Source organism: Acipenser ruthenus, chromosome 10, assembly GCF_902713425.1.
Source record: "Acipenser ruthenus chromosome 10, fAciRut3.2 maternal haplotype, whole genome shotgun sequence".
NCBI lineage: Eukaryota > Metazoa > Chordata > Actinopteri > Acipenseriformes > Acipenseridae > Acipenser > Acipenser ruthenus.
In genome coordinates, this window is record NC_081198.1 from 34,230,656 (window position 1) to 34,254,263 (window position 23,608).

The window sequence follows — 23,608 nt, forward strand, 5'->3', positions numbered from 1 at the left end:
TTGCATCCACACAAATGTACCGCTGCTCGACTCTCATACTACCTCACTGTTCCTTTAAGGTCCATCTATTCTGTTCCTGGAGTCTGTTTTATCATGTATACGGTTTGATTTGCTGTAATGACTGACTCTTTGCAAACCACTTACTCTAAATTTCTATTCAGTTTGGCTTTCTTGCACAAAAAGGTTGGCGACCGCTGGTATAGACAAATATACACCAGTAATCCACCGCGGTAGCATATGAATATACTGTAGTATCAGCACTTTGCAATATTCTTTCCAAATCCATTGTGTTGCCACTGCTGGTAATGCTTGGTCTGTTGAAAGTTTTGCTCTAAAGTTGTACTATAATAGCAAACTATCATGCCAGCATTTTCATGTGTAAGGTTAGTGATAAGCTATTAAAAATGTTTTGTATTTTTTCCAGATTTTTTTTTTCTTCTTTTGTCCACTCATTCTTGGCAAACACGTGCTGAACACAATCACTTGACTAAGGCAACACTATGCCTTTAAACCGTATTAGTTGCCTTTAAACTGTGTTAAAAGTGCTAAATACGATAAGCGTCTACACTACGCAGTGTTTAATACCGTACTCGAGAACCAGACTCGAGACCACTTCATTTAGAACCGAGTCCGATTCTAAATTAGATTGCATCAGGTAGTGCGGTTTGTCAGAAGTGTGGACGCTGTAATACCAAACTACATTTTTGTGCATCCTCCAATATCCCAAAATGCTTTATGCTATGTTTTGGCATGTGGACATTACAAATACAGTACTCAGAACAGGTGCCTGAAGGAGTTGAGAATGACTATCAACACTGCTGTACCGTGTACAATTTCTGAGGCTTGTTGAAAAATGGTGATTCATGGAGCGACGTGATCAAATGTCTAAATCAAGGCACACTGATATCTGGAGCGCTGAAACCGGTCAAGAAGAACATAATTCAAAATGAAACACACACATTATGATAAAATGTACCTTGTGTTTTTAAGAAACAAAACCGTAACATTCATGCTAAGAAGTGCTATGTCTTCCGTGGGCACGGGATCCATGTTTGCAAGGTTGTAAACAGACAGTGCATGGTGGGATACTATTGTATTATTATTATTATTATTATTATTTTATTTCTTAGCAGACGCCCGTATCCAGGGCGACTTACAATTGTTACAAGATATCATTATTTTTTTACACATTATTTTTTTTTTACATACAATTACCCATTTATACAGTTGGGTTTTTACTGGAGCAATTTAGGTAAAGTACCTTGCTCAAGGGTACAGCAACAGTGTCCCCCACTGGGGATTGTATTAAGTCCCACAGTCCATTGCACTGCTAGGAACTGTAACCAAACTATTTTAATAGTGTTTGTACGCATTAAGCCCGACTAAACATGAAGTGGTAGTTTAGTGTGGACGCTTTGAGCTGGATTAATTAAAACGTTTTTGAGTACGGTTATGTAGTGTGGACAGGGCCTAAGTTACATCATTTACATTAGGCTGCAGCTCAGCAAGTTATGACAAAAGGTCACTTTTTTTGTCAACCAGCAGTGTTTTGAAACTAGCCAGGTAGTTCAAGTTCTTTTTTTCTTTTTTTTTTAAAGAGAACCCAGTCTGTTGTTCATGGGAGTTATTGAGAACAGCAGTACCAATGCATAAACACACTCTAATAAAAAATAATAATATATAAAACTCAGAGAGACATAACATAACAGACAGGGCCATGTTGCAATATTGTTAGTAATAAAAAAGATACCCTTTGTTTTAAAACACACATAGAATAAATACTATAGAAATACAGTATGCTTAAAAAAAGTCTTTTTAAATTGAATAATTCATTTTTCATTGGAAATGACGTGCCAATGCTTCTGAATAATAACAAAATTACTGACTTAAAATGTGTTCACATAAGTATTTCCTGGTAATGCCCCATTGTTGTTAATTCTTTTTTGGGACCATGCCCACCCCACCTTATTAAAACACTAAGAAAAAAAGGATACTAGCTTTTCTTTTAATTTGGTGTAATACTAATTTGATTTACAGCCTACGATGCAGATTTATTTGCTGTTAGGTTTATAGACATGTAATGCTATCGGGCAGCAAGCAATAATCGAATGCCTTATCATAGACTTTAAAGGTTTTCAGAGAAACGGGCACTATCCAAATACTGGCCTGCAGCTGGACTGTACTGCAGAGCAGACCCCTCAGTATGAGGTCTATGACTTTTTTAAAGGAAAGAACTAGAAAAATACTGAGTGGAGATATTTGCCCTCATCGCATGCTGAAGCTAATTCAGGCTGCTCTTAACAGATAGAGTGAGGTATCATGATGCAGTTTTTTTATATATATATATATATATATATATATATATATATATATATATATATATATATATATATATCACACTCTTTGAAGTGATCATGGCAAATTGCCAAGGAGTAAGTTTTCTATGAGGATACACACATAAAAAACAGATGGCTTTTGGAGCTGATTATGGAACCAGAATGTGCAGATTAGTAGAATATTTAGTTTTGCCGTGTACTGGTGTTTGCTGTTTGACTTAACAGTACAACATGTCATGGTTAATATACTGTTAAATGTACGGTGTGTTGAGAAATGATGGGTGTAATTATGGCTATAATTGGTTTATATGTTTGGCTGACATCCCCAGCCTCCCTCCCAGGGTGAACAGTGGATAACAAAAGACATCACACTTTAGTGATTGTGAAGCAGTTTAAGATGAGGCAGAAAAGCAGATGGCTGTTTGGGTAACAAAGTAAAACAGAAATTTAGAGAACAGTTTTATATAACAAATAACAAAAACAAAATATCTTACTGATTCATATTTTGGGATAAATCAACCTCTAAAAACCCTTCTGAGTGTTTAACTATTGTTTTTATAACACATTTACCATAGACATTATGCTTGCCATAACACAACAGGGCCCCAATATGATTTTTTTTTTTTTAATATGTGGGTGTTTGTTTACAGTCCTTGAAGGTTTTTATTTACCCCTTGTACATCTTCTGTGATTTATAATGGGTTAAATTGCATGTGTTTGTCATGAGTTGTTTAGTAGTAATTAATGCTGAGTGATTTAAAACAATGAAACAAAAGCTTGTTGTCTCATTAGGGGAGGAAAATAACATGAACAAACGCACTTAGTAGGCCCTAAATCCATACAGTAAATTAGACCTTATTCACAAAGTTTTAGAACAATAAATACTCTTCAATCAAACTCGAATACAATAGTGATGATTAACAAATTGTATTCATGCTCTTAAAGTTTACCATGCTGCCACCCTTAAAACAAATGGAAGGGTTCACGGTACTCCAAATCTAATCCAAATGTGATGACTCTCATTATACAGATACGCTAGAAATTCCCAGAAGTGGAACCGTAACAGAAATGAAATGCAGAACAAAACCAATTGCTGGGAAAGAGCACACAGATTTAATCAATTACACACTGGTTAGGATAAAACCGCAACTGAAAGTCAGAGTAAAAACATATTCTAAGTAAAAGATAATAATTATGATCTTTATTATATAGTATTAGCAGACATTTAAAAACTATAGTTTTCTAAGTAAAATTTAACCGAAGAATATGATACATTTTCTTGCTTCTAATTTTGCATTAGAAGTATTATCACTGGCCCATTATCGTTGCGTTATATATGTTTCTGTGCTTGTTGACATTCTCAAAAATAGGAAACAAGATCCTAGAAGACAGACCTGAGGGACTCTCCCATTCAAGTGAGGGTGCAAAAGAGGAAAAACCTTTAATAACAAAAGCTTCCGAGCATCTCCCAAGACAGGATGCAAAACATTTAGCCATGTTTTCACCAGTTATCAAGGTGGCAATAAACTTCCTTTATATGTAAACAACTGTGGTGAGACAATGCTTTCCATTGGTTAAAACTGCATAAAGATTTTGATATAGCTATAGTAAAAACTGTATTTGCTGTAGACCAGTTTAACTGTCTCTATATTTTTGTTTCAATATTGTTAGAAAACAAGGTGTTGCTATGCTTTGTCTGTGTATTTTCTTTTCTTCTATTCGAATTACATAAGTTTGTATCTGTGCAGTAATATATCTTACTAGCAGGGTGTGTGTGTGTGTGTGTCAAATGCATGCATTGTGAGTGTGTTATTAGAAGGACCGGGAAAAGGTTTGAGAAGATACCAAACTGAGCTGGAAAACAGTTACAAAAAGAACAAATTGTTAAAGAATGATGTAACAACAGGCCAGGTATAAAAAAGCTTTTTATGGAGACCTTAAGACCTTTATGGAGACCTTAGTTAGACCAGAGGAAGAAATGAAGACTGCACACTCTCTTGTCTCTGAAATGGGCAGTGCTGATATTGAAGTTTAATAAAACATTAGTATTAAACTGACTAATTGTTGTATTGAGTGAATCATTCTGAATTAATCCACAAGATAAGACTCACACCAGTGAGCCACTTAATACAAATGAATGACAGAAGCATCTTGAATCAGCTGTCTAAATGGTCATTCAGAGTTCACTGTAGCTTTAGAACCCAAAGGGGGCAATTCAAATAACCATTAACTAAGGAATAACCTCGTTGGACATTTCACATTTATGCCATAATGATACTGTAAAAGGGAACGGGCATTGCAAGTTAAACTGTGTCGCACAGTGGTCCTGATACATTGCCAACGTACTGCAGTGGATTACGAGTGTGTTTTCTTTAATATTATTGTGATACCACGGGTATGCAAATATTTTTATTTAAGTGTGAATCCATTTTAATCAATTGGTTAGCCATGCAGCAGGCCATACTGTATTTTCTTGTATTTCAGTTGTAATTAACTGGTCAACAGAAAGCTGGTATCTTGAGAAGAATACACTAATAAAGCATGTTCCATTGCGGTATGGGTGGCTCACTCTGCAGAAGAATGTCAGTAATTGGAACTCCAGCTCTCTCTTCTCAGATTCATGTTACTGAGCCTCCAAGCCAGCTGCTGCCTATCTACTAACTCCCTCTCCCCTCGCAGCCAGCTCTGCAGGTCCTCGGTGTTCAGGAAAGCCAGACCCAGCCTCTCTTGTGAGGCCTGCCGGGGAGGCCTGCTGACCTGGGGCTGCCTCCTGCTTCGCTTCTTGGGCTCCTGTGGGGTGTGGCAGTGCTGGATTCTCCTGGAGCAGTTACAGCACAAGCACTGGGGTGTAGGGACCTCCAACTTGTCTGTATTACTCAAGAAAGCGGTCTTGGGGCTTCGCTGCTCCAACAATAAAAAGTAAACAAAGTGTTACAAAATGGTCTGGAAAAAACAAGCTCTCTAAAAAGGCACAACTGCACAATAACACCGGACCGGTCTCATTATCACAGTCTCACTAATGTATTTTAATACACATATTGCTAAGAAAAATCTTCACCTGGCATATCATATGACATAACTCTCATCACAAGCGGGTCATGAAATTGTGACAAATCAGAAAAACCCTGAACAAGACACATCTGTTTCCACTTGAACAGTGCTAGGTGCTACACATTTACATGTATAAACACAATCTCATCAGATCCAAGCTTCCTGATCAAGGAATCCATTCACAAATCCTCTATATATGATGGTCTGCATGTAATTCAGTTTTGAGCTGTAATCGGTACATAGATTCAGAAGCATTGATTCATCCCAACCCCGTTTGTTTCAGATTCAAATCAATCAATTACAAAAGGACCGATTCCTTGTGTTGTAATCATAATTTTGTTGTCTATTAAGGTCATTCTCTAATTTCATGTATGTTGTATAGGCTATTTTATGAGCATGGTTTATACAAATCTACTGCTAGGATTTATTCTAAGTAAATACACTGATATTATAATAGTACCGGTATCCAAATGGTATTTTTTTTAACTTTTTATAATGGACGTGGTATATTTTTTAAATGCATAAGAACACATACAAGCCTTAATTGGCACTTGAATAAAAAAAAAAAAAAATAGATTTTTTTTTTTTTTTTTTAATAAAATTATAATATTTACAACAAGAATTTTATGTAAATATTTACTATAATCCAACACAAAGCACCTGCTGCTTTCAGCTATAAGCGCAATAACATTTCAAGATTTAGTTCACTGAGCAAAAGTGTGTACTGTAGAGAAATGAAACTTAGCATATAGCAAAAGTATTATATGGGACCACAACAGTATTCAACAGAGACCCTTATGAGGCAAGATGGTAACCATACTATTGTCTGCCCCTTGATCTTCTGTTGCTAAGCCACAGACTATTTATTTGACATATCTATCAACTGGTCAAATGACTTTTTAATACATTTGATAGAACTTTCTTTTAAGACTAGCACGTATTCCTTTAAACCCCTGCAAAATTTCAGTATCTGTCAGTATATGTCAGGGGTAGCAGTGTGGAGTAGTGGTTAGGGCTCTGGACTCTTGACCAGAGGGTCGTGGGTTCATTCCCAGGTGGGGGACACTGCTGCTGTACCCTTGAGCAAGGTACCTTACTTAGATTTCTCCAGTAAAAACCCAACTGTATAAATGGGTAATATTATGTAAAAATAATGTATAAAAAAATAATGCAATTGTATGTAAAAATAATGTGATATCTTGTAACAATTGTAAGGCACCCTGGGTAAGGGCATCTGCTAAAAAATAAATAATAATATGTCACACTTAAAATAGAGAACAAAATTGTGATGAAACTTGGAAAGGTCATGCTTTAGCACTTTATGGAGAGTATCAGCCTTCTGGGTAAGGAGTAAGATGTCTCTCATACATTTTTACATAAATACTGTTGCCGGTGGTTATGGTAATCTACATTTTCAGGCCCTGATAGCTCTAATTTCTAATTTATTTACAGCTGTAGCAGGGGGTGTATGTTACTGCCATACATGTTATATTTATGTCTTAACAATGGTTGTTTAAACTATGTGTGTGTAAGTGAAGAGTATCAGTTTTACGGTTCTCCAATACAATACAGGAACTTCATACTGTTTTACACTGAGAAAGGACCACATAGTTATCCAATAGGCAAAAACCCCCATAAAAAAGTGGGTTTGCAAGGTTGTTTTCTAGTTACTTATGCTTTTGCCATGCATTTACCATATCTCAACCCTATATTTTACTAAGCTTTCATTGTGCTTTTGCCATGGTGCACAGTAGTCAACTTGATATTATAATGGGATATCCTGTGTCATAATATTGTGGCCTTGCCTAACCTTTGCCTCAGGAAATCCATGGTCTTGCTTAGTTGCAGACCTGACATTGGCCCAGCTTCTGCTCACTCTTGGAGTCTCGCAGTGTTTGTGGCCACACTTTGAGCTGGGGTAACTGCTCTCTCTGTCTTGCTGTCTGTTGAGGCTCCAACAGGCCTTGCAAGTGCATGTCTGCCTCTGACCCTCTCTCTCAGTGTGACATCTGGGTAGTTGGCTTGGGCAAGCATGTCGGCACTGGGTTAGGCCCTGCTTCTCTGGAGAACTTCTGTGCAGTTCCCCTTTAGAAATTCTTTCAACCCACTTCTGGGCTTCAACATTCTTCTTGGTCCTCCTTGCTTGCCAATTCATTTGGCTTCCATGGCCGGTACTTTCATTTCTCCTAAAACTGGCTTCCACAGGCATATGCTGGCGCCCTTGGCAGACAAAGCATTCTCCATCACAGTTTCCTAAATGTTCTGCCTTAAAGCAAGCTACACTGTTTAATTTACATTGATGAGTGGTGCCCACAAAATGTAGACCATTCTCTGTTAGCATTCTGGTGGACTCATTGCTTTGTCTACTCCTCTTGTTTCTTTCATACTCCAAGTGTTGGAGGGAATCTTGCCTCTTGCTTCTTTTGGTTTCCTTGGCTCTTTGCTGCTGGCACCTAATCCCCTTCTCATATTTCACCTTCATAAGATGGACGTATTGGGTTTGGTCTGTATCCAGTTTCTCCAAGGCCAGGGATGAAGTGTGCACTGGTTGGCAGAGGTTTTCCATGTCCAAGGTGGAATAAGGGATGACCCTCTGTTTTATTAGGATAAGATAACCAGGAGGACTCCATTGATTTGAATCATCTTTTTGGCAAAGATGTCCTCTGGGATGATGGGGGTCTGGTTCACTAACAACGTCCATATCCCCATGAGAACTCTGCAGATCCTTAGGTGGGCAAGGCTGACATAGGGAGTTCAATTTCCTTTGGGGGAACTCTTCATATTTCTCAATAGAGGTGGAACATCTATTCAGGTCTTTGCTATCCACCTGGTGCTGCTCCAACAGAGAAGCATCACATTTTTCAGTGGCCACACTGTCCTCACCACAATAAGGCTGTTCCCAGTAGGGCTGGATATGTTCTTTGGGCTTATCTTCTGGAGACTGGTTGCATGTGGTTGCTGGACCACAGGTAAAGGGTCTACAGGACTCTGTAGAAGGGGTTTGGACTAATCTTGGACTGTGAGGAACCAATAGAGGGCTGACCTCTTTACAGGACTTAATAGGCTTCTCCTCCTTTACCACCTCCTTCTCAATGTCACATTCTTGCTGGAAGAGGTGCTGAAATCTTTTGGATATTTGTCCTCCCTTGCTGGATTGGGGCTGGGTCAATTGATCAGGCACTTTTCTTATGACCATATATTTCTGTATGAATTTAGACAGTTCTGAAAGAGAGATATTACAGTGAAAAACAAATCAATTGAGCATCTACAAAACGTGTGTGATTCTAAATCTATTACGTGGAACTTTATCTTTTCGTTAAGTATGTTAATAATACAGGCACTGTATTTTAAGTAGATCTTGAGAATCACTTTTCTTCCTGTGATGAAACATGGTATACACATTCTTTAGTGAAAGTTCTCAAAATCTAGCTCATATGTAAGTACTTAAGGTGTTCATATAAAGTTTATTTGACTGGCTTTTCTACTACTGTAGAACTATTTAAAAACAGATGTTTAGGGAAGTGAACAGGGAGCCTGATGTAGTAAACAAAGCTGGAAGTAATCTGACTGCATCCAGCAAATTAAATACCAGAAAGTCACCAAACCCAGAGATTACACTCCACTAGCAGTTTTTTTTTTTTTTTTTTTTTTTTACCAAATATATATATATATATATATATATATATATATATATATATATATATATATATATATATTATATACACACACACACAAAATAATTTATTTCAGTACTTTGAGCTGTGTAGAAAGAAAACACGTTTTAATTTTTTCATGTTAATATTATTACTATTTCAAATATGTTTACGTAGCCTATACTTTTTTCAAAACAATATTTATTGTAAAATAGTTATCTCAGATGACCCACTACCCGTGTTTTATAGCGTGCTTGTGGTGTCACATGTACTGTACCTGAAACTATGGGAGGCGTTTCAGCAGTGGATGAATAGCAGTAAGCACGAATGCTTGTACCCCATCTCAGATCTCTCTCTGTCCCGGTATTAATATAATCTGGGTCTGTGTCCCAGTCCTCATCACCTTCGTTAAACATTATTGTATTCAATTTAATTTCTGAAACTGAAAGCTTCTAAAAAAATCCAAAATAAGTAATGAGTTGCTGTTTTCGTGGTTGCCCGTGTAAACTGTGAGGCAAAACGCCAATAATAAACGCGATATTAAAATTCTACACATTGTGACTTCATCAGTCAGAACCATGACATTATTCACATACCACCGTTTGAACACATTCATTTTCATATGGAAAACACGCCGGACGATGTTAGAATTGCAGTTTTATTTTTTGAATGAATTTGCTTTCGAGACAAAAGGCAAACCAATACATTCCAAACAACTTGTCATTTGATAACAATTTAAATAATAAAATATATAAATACAACCAGACAAAAGCCATTTCTGTACCGGTGAGAAGCAATTTACACCCACATGCTGAAAAAGCAGGCGTGACGGTTCACCCTCTCTCCCACCTGTACCACGTACTTAAAAACATGTTCTATCATGTTATACTTTCCTTCGAGACAAGTACCCAGTATGCGTATAGCTTCATAACTGCATACCTGCAGCTACTTTATACAGAACCACTATATCTAAAATGAATAACTAGTCTGTCCATATTGGATATATGATTTTTTTTAAAAATATATATTATGTAATGCTTCTTTACACAAATCCAATGTCACCTTTACTTTGAGGGTAATGTGTGGAATTATCCATTTAAAAATAATTTTCCTTGAGTTAAAAAAAACTGAATGCATAAGTGATGAGATCTATGATAATATAGCCTGATTTTTTTAAATGTATTTATCAAATATTTCTCACCTTATTTTATTTTACTATTAAAATGAATATACATTTAAATATTTAAATGTGATATCTGTAACCTTACTTTTTGAACATGATACAATTACTATGCTGTATGTATATAAAATATTGTCTTTTGTATCATAAAATAATGCAGTGCATGTGTTTTTCAAATAACCCCATTATCATCTATTTGGAATGCTTCAAATAAATTATTATGGCAACAAGCATGTTAGCTACATCCAATCCCAACACAACTGTTATTACAAAATCAGAGATAGCAGTAACATGAAAAGGATGTTCTTAATATTCATACATTTGAATAGGCACTTCTCAGATACATGTAAAAAATACAAGTATGGCACACTGTCAAACTGTTGTTGTGACAGCCTCCATATACGCCTACATTATACACTAAATCACTTCTGCTAAACTGAAGTGTTAAGATATATAAAGTAATAGGATATAGTCAGTTCATATCAGTGTGTCCAAAGTTCTGCTCAATTTTACTGCTTGTTCACTTTTCTATAGTTTAAAAAGAATAGGCAATATTTTAGTGCAGCAGGACTTTTTGTTTAGGGTGTTACCTTCTTTATCTTCATTTTGAACCTCTGCCTAAATAACCTCGGACAGTTTTGTGCACATCATGATATTCATCCTGTGTTCAGAAAAACATAAGATACTTATCTGACTGGCTTTCACAAGTATTTGATGCCAATAATCCTTGCTCAATGTGAAGACTCCCATATCTTGATGAGCAATGCAATACACCAGAAATGATCTGACAGTATAGCTTTTTGTCAAAAACTTCATGCAGCTGCACACGCTGACCAGCAAGAATGCATTTTATGACTTGCTTTCTCCTCTACATCTGCAGAGGCAATAATGATGGGTCTGTATTTACGGTACCACATTCTGCCTGCCACACATATACTCACAAGCCATTCATTAATAAGCTGTGTTGACAGGACTATATCATTTCAAACTTGCAGTCATTTTTTTTTTTTTTTTTTTTTTGCTAACTAGTCAATTATTTAGAAATTTCCAAAAACAAATGGAAAAAGTTACTTTCATATAAAGTAAACAAACTGGACTGTCATCAGTGTCTGTTGATTCCGTTTGATTAGTCTGTTTCTAACACAAAAGGTAATACAGGTTTTTACTTCACTGTAAAAAGAGACAATCCTTACAAAAAACTACCGTTTTTGTGCCCTGTATCTTTAACTCCACTAAAACTACTACTTCTAACTGAAGTGCATTTAAACTTCCGAGTGCAGTATACACTGATGTTGGATTATTATTTTTTTAAAGAAACACCTGCCATCTGTTGCACGCACTTTTGTGCAGATGGGCTTTTTTTTCAGGTGACTCAGTAATCTGGTCTGCATAGGGCATTCCTTATATCTCTAGTCTTATCTCTGTGTTATGTCTACATTTTTTGTTATTCTGTAGGTGTGGTTCAAGCAAACATAGTGATGAATCAAATGTATCACTCATACTAGTTTTATTTTATTGTTGTGTTAGTACAGATTTGGGCAAAGCAGTTAAAACATTAAAAAGCATAGCCAAGCATGGAAAAGGCTAAATTTGAAACTACCGTGGTTATCTATTCAGGTTTGGCATATTTTTATCATTGGCAACCGTCATCCCCATAATGAAAAACAACACTAATTTAGCTAGTTCTAGTAACCTGTCCTATTTGTCTAGTGACATGCGAGTAACTCAAAATTGCTGTTTCGATAACAAGCTTGTTTTGATCCTATTGAGTAACAATTTCCACCCTTGCCTGCCCAGACTGTCATGGTATAGATAATTATTTATAAATGTGTGAGGGGTACTAGTTTATTCAGAAAATGTATTGGATGTTGAAATCATAATCAACATCAAGGAATTTGCCGGTGGAGAGAATGAGCGTGGAGAAATTGGGCCCCTTTTTTGGGGGTGGAGTGGGAGACGGGGGAGGAGGAAAGGATTTTGGGAGATTTTCTTTGTCCTCTCCTGGATTTAGGACCCCGACTGAGGGACTGGGAAGGTCACATGGTCCAAACTCAAACGGGTTAAAGGGGAGTCCTTTTGTTTCATTTGAGAAAGGACAGTAAATAAAGAGGAGTGCTGAATAACATTGGGACCATTCCTTGAAGGAATTATCTACACAGTTGGCAGCAAAAGAGTTATTATTTCATTTTAGGTAAGAACTTAACTTATGGTTTTTACGTGCACGTCTTTGAATTCGAGTATGCTTTTTTATGATCCCATTTTAATATTTGGTTCGTGGATATTTTCGTGCTTTTGGTGAGGTGCAAAATAGAAGTTGCACTTACTCAATAACAAGAAAGGCAAATAAACAGGAAAAACTACCAAACTCATTTTGCTGCCGTTGCTGGAGAGGACTGTGTAGTCAGAGGGGTAAAAAGGGACATTTTTAACTTCACGTATTCTAATTTGAGAAAAATGTGATTTTTTTTATATAGCTGCTTTGAAATAATCACGAATTAACATGGGACATTTGAGTACCCATGTGTTTTGTCTTTTTGGTACTAATTTTCTTCACATAGTTTGAACCGGCAACCTGAAAAAAAAAACAAAAAAAAAACGTTATTTCTGGAGGAATTGTTTTGTGTTGTTTTAATGGTGTGACAAATAGCATATGTCTGGGGTATTTTAGTGGGAAATCACTGTTTACTGTTCTGTTGAACCAAACGAGATGGCTTACTTTTTTTTTCTTTCGTGTTTTCATTATACCCAAAGTAATATGATATAAGACAAGAGAAGTTTGTTAGAAAAAGTTGTAGAACGCTAATCTGAGTATTAAATTGCTGTTTTATTTTTGATGTATGGTACTACGCTGTGTGAGTGTAATTACAAACAATTGTGCTATCCAATTCACCATCAAATAGTTCTTTATCGTAGAAGAAAATAGATAACTTAATGGATGTTTGCTCCTGCCGCCGGGTCTGCGTATCTTGGCAAGAATGGACACGTTACTTGCAGATGCTAACACAGCTGGTTGTTTATTCTTTTCTTTTTTGAATCTGTATTTCTATTAAGTTTTTAGTAGCCTCCTTTTTTTTTTTTTTTTTTTTTTTTTTTTAAACATGCTAGTTTTAAACTCTCAATTGTCCATCCCCATACACCTAATCTGCTATTTTTTAAGGCTTATTGTAGGTTGCTTTTATTACTTTTTTCGAGACGTTTCTACTTTTTTCAGTCCAGGAACTCGCTAGGAATAATTGCAGACAAATTTGGTTGTAATTGGAACCGGTGATTCTAAGTGAGTTAATAAAAAATGTATTACTGTGGTTTTTAACACGTTGCGAATAGCATAACCGGGATATTTTAAGTGCAGCTCAGATACCTATGGATGGTATTTTGTTAGCGTACCAACTATTATATTGGTTAGTTAAACCCACTGGTACTCTCTGAAACTAGTTGAGGTTTATAGTGGTTCTTCTCAATCTAGAATCCCAATAAAAAAAAGTAAGTTTCGGAACTGTTATGTTAATCCATGTAAACGTGTGTTGTACACTTGATTTTGTGTCCACACAAAACGCGTATATGGGAACAAGGGGATGTAGATCTACCCCCCTCTACCCTCAACCCCCCCCCCCCCCCCAAAAAAAAAAATAAAAAAAAAAATTGATGTAACCTGATGAAGTAAATTGACACCTTTTTAAAAAGATTAAACTTTTGGTCTAACATCTCAGTTCCACGAAGATCTCAAAATATACCCCTTCGGGCACAACCAAAAGAGACCATGCCTTTAGTTTAACTGTACCTTCGATTAAGCAGCTGTTTTGAATGTGTATACTGTAATTACTGCTACATAATCCCCTGTCTGGGATGTATATATTACCTGTTTTACATATGTTACACATTGTTATCTAGAGAGCTGGTAATCCATTGAAATTCAATTCCTTAGTTATTGAGTGTAAGCGAATGGAGCATGTCTGTATTTCCCTTGCGTTTTTACATGTGCATACAGGAATGTCACAGACAAGGTGAGGCTTTTGAACTCGGGAGATTGAGTGGGCTGCTGTTTGATTTGAACCATCTGGAGTTTGGTACAGCAAGAGAGCCAGTCATTGTTTTGATATGGGTTGGAAACATTAGATTGGAATGAGACTGTGTGAAATATTAATTTATTAATTTATTTATTAATTTATTATTTATTATTATTATTATTATTATTATTATTATTATTATTATTTAACAATATTTGCAGTCCTACAGAGCATTAGCTAGTAAATAGTCCTTTAAGTGTCCAGGGAGGGGCAGTGAATTGACTTAACCAGTCAGCAAGGTGTTTACATTGTTGTTGAGGGAATACCATTCCTTCACAGCTATGGCCAAAAATCACCAAGAATTTTAGAATTGAGACATTCATTTAAAAAATAAATAAATAAATAAAAACACAAACTTTAGAGCTTTTAACATTGCGTAATCAAAGAAACTACAAAATGATATTGCAGAAGTGTACCGGAAGCCTTAATAGTAGTTGTATTTAATGTTAGATTTCAAAGTTTCACATTTTAATTTGTCAGTTTTTTGTTAAGCATATGGAAAACTACAAAGTGGTATGCAATTCAATATGTTAATGTAGCATTATTCTGTAGGTTTCATTTGACTATGAAGCAAAATCAGTTAATTTTATAAGGTGGTGAAACTTTTTTGGCAATAGCTGTAGATCCCCCTCCAATTCCTTCATCACCCAGCCCCTGCATTAACATTGTGCTAGTTTCAATGCTGCCTTTTGGCTGAAATTAGATTTGATTTGGCGACAAGCAGGTTCTCAATTCTGTAACTGAACCTTTGGACAGTTGCGATCCTTCCCCCCCCCCCCCCCTTCTTTTTTTTATTTTTTTTGCTGTCCCTGCTTCCTGCCAAATGTTCATGTCAGTTGAATGTGTCAGATTTCTTTCCCCTCTGTTTCTTTCTTCCTGTTTCTGTTTGCTTGCATGTCCATCCTGTGGTAAGGACCATGGTGTCTGTTAATCAGTCTTATGTCCTTCTTTCAGGCTCTTTTTATTTATTTATTTTTTTAAAGTCTTAATTGCTTCTGTACCCACTCATCTCCTCTCCTTGCTCTGAGCATACTGTTTCTGGAGAAACCAAATAATTGGTCATACCGTTGCCGTCCACGCCTCCACCGAGGGGGGGTTCTCGCTGCATGTTAGAGGGGACCCCCGGGCACACACTCTGTATTCTTTAGCAGCTCCTGCTCTTTCTTCCTCAAATTAAGAATGGGCTTTATTTCCAGCTCCCTGTTCTGTCATTCCTTTTCCAGGTTCTTCAGCACAAGAGCCTATTCCTCCTACATGACTGCCGTTCCGCAGAGCCTGTGGTGGGCTCCGCCGAGCCAATCTATCTTATGTGTTTTCTGGTTGCTGAACAGCCAGCCTTCGAGGCCGCTCCCTCTCCTCTCGCCAAGAATGCTCCTGCCAGTTGGGAAACTCTTTCCTGCCCTATCCTCTGAAGCCACTCCTCACACTACCTCTCCAAGTAACAACCTTTCACTCCAGCCCCAGGTCTTACTCCAGCCCCAGGTCTCGCTCCGTGAATTCCCAAGTGTGTCTGGTTTTAATGTCTGCCTGGATTTGTGAGTCGTTTTGTAACAAGTCCACCAAACTCGCCACTCATGACAAGCAGGATTTGAACCAAGGCCTCATGCATCATAAGAAGAAAGACATGACCTGTTTGAACCAATAATTAGATAAAACTATTGTAATGAGAGCCCTTAATGCACATGTATACTATCGTAGAGAGATGCTGTTAGCTTTTAAGTCCTGTACTACTTTTGAACCACCTTGTACTACTTTTGAGCAACCTTTGTTGCTAGCGTGGGAGGCACAAGTAATCTGTAGTGCTGTGTTCTGCTTGATAAATGTAATTTTCTCAATGTCTCCACTACCCCCCCCCCCCCCCCCGCACCACCATAACAAATACATACTTTAACATGTTGACAAAGTTTCAAAGTTCAATAAAAGACTAAATCCAACACATTTCAACACTAAAAAATTAAGCCAAAAGTTTCTACTGGCCAATGTTGCCTGATCAGATGTGGTATTTACACAAAAAAACACATTTGCTGTAGTTAAGACTTATAAACCCTGTGCTCCAAAGGGGGCTACTTTTTAGTAATGCAAAACTTTAATGTAGGGAGTGTTTTTTCTTGTGGCTGTGAACCACACTGTCATTGAATAACTATTTGTTGGACTTTAATTACCCCTCTGTTGTTTTGGTCATGTATTGTAATCCATACAGCATATACCTACAGTATCACATTGCACAGTGAATCCTGTTGCGTCTGCAGTCTGTTCTGTGATTAGTCTTCTGTGAGAAGCAGTTATTTTTCTTTGTCATTTAATGACCAGTTCTAAGTCAAAGTTCTCTTTTGAATTTGTACTTGAATGAATGTCTTTCCTTCCCCTCCAGATATGTGTTCAGTCCATAATACACATAGTACTGTGCATAAAGTTCTACTGTTCTCTCGGCAATGGAGCCCTTCTGTGAGAAATGGTGTCCATATTGAGCAGGTAATTTAGGAACAGGTCCCAATCTGTTGCCCATTTGGTGCCGCCACCACCTTCTTTTAAGCTTCACTCTAGTGAATGGTGTTGCCATGGTAGCATTGCAAAGTGGTCAGCTTTAATTATCTCCCTGTGGTTTTTATTTGAAACTAAGTGGTTGAACCTACTGTGTATAGTTTGTTAGCACTTTCTAAAATGTTTTCCCACACCCCACTATATATTTCCAGTCCAGATTAGTTTAAATTACTGTATTCTGTCGTGAATGCTGGCTACAGAAGCTTGTTGCAGCTTGCCTGTGACACATCTGTGGCTCGCAGGGTTACTGGATTTGCAGTACTTCCAAGTTGGCTATTCATTAAGTCATTGGTTGTGACATGCACTGTGCAGTATGAGGAACATCCTTTTAGGAACTTCAAGGAAACTACACAAAACAGTTTTTCGTTTGTAGTTTTAAAAGCAATTCTAATTGGAATTTAGAAATTATTCCTCGCATTCTCTTGCCAGCGTTGCTTGAAAGAACTTGAAAAAGCCTTGACTCATCGTGAGTCACCTGGATTCATCCAATAAGGGGTAAAGTGTCTTGTAATTATCATCACCACTTGCAGGGGGGTCAGGTGCTGCTGCTCCCTTTTGACATAAATACACGTTCTATTCTGAACACATTTTAAATTGACAGGCAGGTATGACAGAATTACTGCCCTAACTGGTGTCTTGTGATCTCACTCGTTATCTGTCGCTGAACCGCTTTGTGAAGTAGTGCTAAACTCTGGCAGCATAATCAGGTACGTTGGAAATTAAAAATTGTAGGTAAGGCACAAGATAAATTCTCATAGTGCAATTAACTGGATCACTTTTATATTTGTAATGAATCAGTCAGGTCCAAGTAATTGGTAGCACAGGAGTATAAAAATGTGTTTCTTTTGCACAGCTTGGAATAGGATTCCTCTTGATTTACTTTGTCAAATTACTCTCCTAATTTATGCTTGCCACTCAAGATTCATGCAAGTCTGATTTTGATTGGTGTCTGTAATTTGGTATAAATAGCTTGCCCCACAGTTAATAATCCAGTAACTGTAGCTTCTTACGGTATTGTAAGGATTACTTTGCACTGTCTGAAGTGTGTGTATGTATATAAGAAGAACATAAGAAAGTTTACAAACGAGAGGAGGCCATTCAGCCCATCTTGCGCTTGTTTGGTTGTTAGTAGCTTATTTGTGTGTGTGTGTGTGTATTTTTTATATAATATATATATATATATATATATATATATATATATATATATATATATATATATATATATATATATATATATATATATATGATATTTATATTTAATTATTCTACTTAATGTCATGTATGTGAGGGCCTACTGCACTGGGGGGGTAGGATTTTTGAAAAACTTTTTGTCCAAGGGACAAGGATTTTGCTTTTTATTATTTAACAGTGAACACAATCAATTGGTGATTGTACTAAAGACGTTAGCTTCATGACACTTAAGATAGGTGGAGCATTATTACTGGCACTAGGCTTAAATGGCACTTTGCATTGTTTGTTTTTTCTTTTAACCTGCCTTTTTTTTTATTCCTGAAACCAAAGTTTAAAAAAGTCTGAGACACGGTTAAAACAAATTTATTTCCTAATTTGCTTAAACATGATCTGTTATACAGCACAGAAAACAAATCGTGCAGCTGCCTTAGTTTCACGAATAACGGCAAGTCATTAAAAATTAAATGTTCATGTTGTGCTACTACATTCAAATGTTGGTGTTTCTTCAGACAGAATAGTAGGTGTCCTAGGCAAGCAACCAATTGAATCATTTTGAAGATCTTCTTTGGGGTTATACTGCCATCCAGTGGCATGGTTATGTCTTTTTCTGTGTTTTAATGATCAATCCTCTACCTTTTTTAAACTAGCTGGTGTTATTTCTATGAGTAATAGCTGTAATAAGCATTGGCCTTTTTCAGCTCAAATTAACACAATTTGTTTGGGTGGTGGGAGAACACAGTTTATATTTTATTTGAGTTAAATCGTTGTGGTGGTTGAACTGACTTAACAGGGTGGTCCCAGCTGTGCTCTTCTCTGTAGTGGGGAAAAATAGGTGTTTCTGCTGCCTGAAATTTGGTAACCAAAAACAAATCAATATCCCTGAAGTGGTTAATGGTCGGGATGAGTTGTGTGGTGGTGAGTTGTTTTTATTTTTATATTTTTTTTCTCTGTCTTGACACAATGGTAGTTTTTTGTCTAGCAGGCTTGTTCAGGGTATTGGCAAGTAAATGCTATGAGAAGGTCAGAAGTCAGTGATGTGAATGAAAAGCCTCATTGAGGGGGCAGGAAGGCTTGGGCTAAGCAGGCTGTGTTTCAGTCCAGAGGATCATTTTTCCTTCCCTGTTAAGTGACACAGCTCTTTCACAAATCCAGTGCCCTAAGGGCTGTAAACTGTACAGTAGGCCAGCTTTCCATAGGTGATTTGGGTTCAAGAGATTTTTTAATGTGTTTTTATTTTTTTTTTCTGAGCAATAGCATACCTATTTAAGGGTCATAGGGATTTGTGACCTACTGTTACTCTGAGTTCTATCCATCTAGGACAACTGCAATCCTTGACCTCACCTTGTTCTAGGGTTGCAATGCGTATCGTGATGCATGTGGTCCTGATCTACATTTTGTATGATGTGTAATCGGATACAATGATGATTTAAGGTACATGTCATACCAACTAAAAATAGCATCCATCATTGAAGAAACATTTGGTGGACTAAAGTAGCTATGGTGCTCCTTGATCATATGTTGCATTACAACCTGAGAACTGTCACAATGCGCTGTGACGCCTATAGGATAACAAATGAGGGTCAATTGAGGGGTTAAGATTGATTTTAAGACTGACATTAGATTGGATAATAATGTAATGTCAAACATCTAAATGGGGCAAAGTATAGGGTACACAGTTAATTGGGGTACCAATGAGCACAATAATACATTCCTGTACATTGCTAAACTCTCACTTTCTATTGTAGTGCTGAGAGCCCCCCTACAGCAGTGACACCATGAGTTGGAGCTTCTTGACACGGTTGCTGGAAGAGATTCACAACCATTCAACCTTTGTGGGGAAGATCTGGTTTACCATCCTTATCATCTTCCGCATCGTGCTGACGGCCGTCGGAGGGGAGTCCATCTACTATGATGAACAAAGCAAGTTTATCTGCAATACGCAGCAGCCTGGTTGCGAGAATGTCTGCTATGATGCATTTGCCCCCCTCTCCCATGTGCGTTTCTGGATCTTCCAGGTAATCTTGATCTCTACACCCTCCATCATGTACCTGGGCTTTGCCATGCATAAGATTGCGAGGAGTGCTGATGAGGACTATAATCCAAGGAGCAAGAAAAGGATGCCAGTGATCCAGAGAGGGGCGAGCAGGGATTACGAGGAAGCCGAGGATAACGGTGAAGAAGATCCCATGATCTTTGAGGACATTGAGCCAGAAAAAGAGGAAAAAGTGGAGAAGCAGAAGCAGAAACAGCACGATGGGAGACGGAGGATCAAGCAGGATGGGCTGATGAAGGTGTATGTTCTGCAGCTGCTGACTCGCTCAATCTTTGAGGTGGCCTTCCTCTTTGGCCAGTATATCCTATATGGCTTTGAGGTGATGCCTTCCTATGTTTGCAGCCGTAGCCCGTGTCCCCACACTGTGGATTGCTTTGTCTCAAGACCCACAGAAAAGACCATCTTCCTTCTCATCATGTATGTGGTGAGTGCTCTTTGTCTTGTCATGGATATTCTTGAAATGTTTCACCTGGGTATTGGTGGCATTCAGGATTTCCTCGGCAAGAAACCCACGAAGCCAGTGATTAACATGGATATAAAATCTCCAATTTCTAGGCGTCGGTCTTCGGCTCCACCAGGCTACCACACAGCCCTCAAGAAGGACACCAAGGGCAAGATGTCAAATGGTATCAAGCAAGGATACAGGGATAACCTAGCTGAGACTGGTAGGGACTCCTTCAGGGATGAGCCTTCTTCCAGGGAGTTGGAGAGGCTGCGACAGCACCTGAAGATGGCCCAAGAGCACCTAGACCTGGCTTTCCAGATGGACACCACCAGCCCATCACGCAGCAGCAGCCCAGAGTCCAACGGCACTGTAGCTGAGCAGAACCGACTGAACTTTGCGCAGGAGAAGGAGGGAGGTGCTTGCGGAAAAGGAGGTGAGTAGTTTATTGGCTTTTTCTATCAGTGAAGCCGTACGTATGCTCCTCCCTCGATTTTGTATTTATCATATTTGCGCAGTATAGGACTGTTGTGTACCAGCAAGAGGAGCCCTGCATTTCCTTGAAATGGAGTAAAGGAGAATCCTGAACGAATGTGATCTATTGTGTGCATAAGTATAAGAATATCTGTGGCTTTGCTTGTAACTTCACAGAGTGCCTTTTTCAAGAAGTGTTCCCAAAGGTGAATGGCTAACTTGTGTGCTTACAGTTTTATTTATTTATTTTGTTTGCAGGAATTGGAGCCTGATCTGTCCAAACTGGAATCTGCATGCAAGCATTGCTGCATGCAGTCATTGGAACCGACCTACGGAAACTCAGTAACTGGAATGACAATGATAGAATTGACATAGGAATCTTTTCCATTTGCAGACTTGTTTTGTGAGGGTTGAAATTGTCTTAATCAGTGTTGCTTAGACCAGTAGAGGAATGTCAAGAGTTGATTGGGGACCCACATTTTGCGCACCCACATCTTATTTGTTATGGGCCTGATAATTCAAGCTGGAATTAGTGCTTCAACCGCTTTATGCCAAATTTCTTGTTCTGGCCCATTTAAGTTTGTGTCAGAAATATTCTGCTGAACACTGTTATGGGCCATAGGCCATATTAATGTCTTTGTTTACATTCCCAAGTCATTCCAAATAATCAGCGTGCCAATAATAAAGGCAGCTGTTGCTTATATTTTTATAAAAGCAGTTATGTAAAAATGAGGTAACCAAAATGTACAAAATCCCTTGGCTTCTGTTCAATCAAACCCAGTCCATGGATGCTCTGTAGCAAAGTGTAGCATGGGTTAGGTGAGTTTCTGTTTATCAAGAAATTTGCTGCACATGTGTGGTTGTTGTTTTTTTATTTGTTTTTTCCTCTAGATATGCACTTGAGAAGGGAGAGATGCACTTGGATAGGCACAACTGCTCTGGCTGTGGGAAGGAGTTAAAGTGATTAGGAGAGGCAAGAGCCCTGCGTGCTTATGGAGAGAACATTGCTGATTTTGTTTCTTCATAAAGCACAATTTCCAGGTTAAAAGTTTTGCAACTGCAAACTTCTTACCTTGCACAGAAGAGCAAAAAAACTAAGCTGCACATTATACCAAGTGCTTGTTTTCCCAACCCAAGTGCTATGATATTACAGAAGCCTTTATGGTGCCTTGTCCATTTCAGAAACCTGGGAAAAGCTTGAAATTTCCATCTCATTTTTTTTTCTACCATTTATTTTAGTTAGTCATGTTTGCTTTTGTAGTCATGTTAGTAACATATATTTGTTTAAAAGACTGTAATGTCCAAGTAGAATGCTGATTTATCTATAAAGACTTCTCGGTACTGGCTATTTTTTCCCATGTTTTCAATGATCTGTTAAGATTTACTGTAAAACTTGCCACCTGTGCTGTACAATGTGTACCTCTTTCTGTGAATTATTTTTAAACCAGTTTCTCAGGATAATCCAACTGGGAGTCCCTCAAGTCTTGTCGCGATTCCAGTTATTAGGAACCAAAAGTAGAAATTGTGTATTGTTTTGCAGAGGAATTTATAACCTCCTTTTACACAGTTCAACGCTGAGGTTTTAAATAAACATGACACAATACTTCTGTACTTTTTTTTCCTAGTCTTAATTTCCATTGCTTTCACAGTACTGTGCTTTGTTTTTCAACCCTTCTGGTTTCAAGTTAGGTTTGCATGTATGTCTGGTAAAGATTACTTGTTGCCAGTTCCAATTATTTATATTGTAAGTTACTTGCATTTTGTTCTTTCAGTACTCTCATTTTAAAGTGTTTTAGTTAATCATTTAGAAGTGTGTGGTCGTTGATGCTCAATTGTTTGACATCTCTGGCACCAAACTACTGCACTCAGAAGCATTTGTACTTGCAGTATATATACCTTTTAATTCAGAAGTTATAAACTATTCCACATGTCAACCAGATCACTGTTTCCACTGTCAAGTTTTAATGGTGATACACACTTGGATTTCAAGTTTAAAACTTTGCTAAAGAAACCTTGCATTGGATGATGATTTAGAGAGATCCCAAAAAATAGGCAGTGGAAACCACTTTTGATTTTGTGGTCTTTAGGCCTTATCAAAGTATACATGTTTTTTGTGAACCATCTTTTATATCTCAAGTGAGAGCCTAGAATGAAGACTGCTATATGACTCATATTTTTGGACTGTTAAATTGGTGAGCTACAGTACGTTTTATACTTTATATATAGTATTTTTTTTCTTCTACATTATGGTTCTTGTATTTCAGAATTTAAGGAAAAAATAAAAGTGTTTGCACTTCAGCTTTTTTTTAAATTGGTATCTTTCTTTATTTCATCTACTCTGTCAAGGAGTTGTTCTGTGTGTCACACTTCTGTCCCAGGACTCATTTGAATTCAAGACCTCATTTGGAAGAGCAGCTTTGAGGAATATTTGCCAAAGTCTAAACACTACTTGATCCACCAGGATAAACCAGAGCTGGATTTTTACAGCAATAAGGAATCACTCTGGATTGCATCAACCCATAAAAATAGATGGTTGCTTCCATCTTGGGTGATGACTTATCCTGATGGATACAGGCTGATCAAATGAGGCATCTGCTTAAGTTGTATGTTCTTTAAATAAATG

General features: G+C 37.6%; 2 protein-coding genes across 3 annotated transcripts; one reads left to right on the plus strand and one right to left on the minus strand.

Moving 5' to 3' along the window:
- Positions 1 to 3,655: 3,655 nt before the first annotated feature.
- On the minus strand, positions 3,656 to 8,923 carry LOC131738100 (uncharacterized). Its single transcript, XM_059031344.1, has 2 exons — positions 7,198 to 8,923; positions 3,656 to 5,237 (listed from the first exon to the last, which is right to left on the minus strand). The coding sequence occupies exons 1-2, from the start codon at positions 8,581 to 8,583 to the stop codon at positions 4,920 to 4,922; spliced, it is 1,704 nt and encodes a 567-aa protein (XP_058887327.1). The 5' UTR covers positions 8,584 to 8,923; the 3' UTR covers positions 3,656 to 4,919.
- Positions 8,924 to 12,207: 3,284 nt separating this feature from the next.
- On the plus strand, positions 12,208 to 23,283 carry LOC117402770 (gap junction gamma-1 protein-like). Of its 2 annotated transcripts, none has more exons than XM_034004211.3 (3): positions 12,208 to 12,411; positions 19,762 to 20,947; positions 21,244 to 23,283. In XM_034004211.3, the coding sequence occupies exons 2-3, from the start codon at positions 19,792 to 19,794 to the stop codon at positions 21,255 to 21,257; spliced, it is 1,170 nt and encodes a 389-aa protein (XP_033860102.1). In that variant the 5' UTR covers positions 12,208 to 12,411; positions 19,762 to 19,791; the 3' UTR covers positions 21,258 to 23,283. The 2 variants fall into 2 exon arrangements, with proteins under 2 accessions (XP_033860102.1, XP_033860111.1); XM_034004220.3 differs by lacking the exon at positions 12,208 to 12,411 and adding an exon at positions 17,420 to 17,532.
- Positions 23,284 to 23,608: the final 325 nt, after the last annotated feature.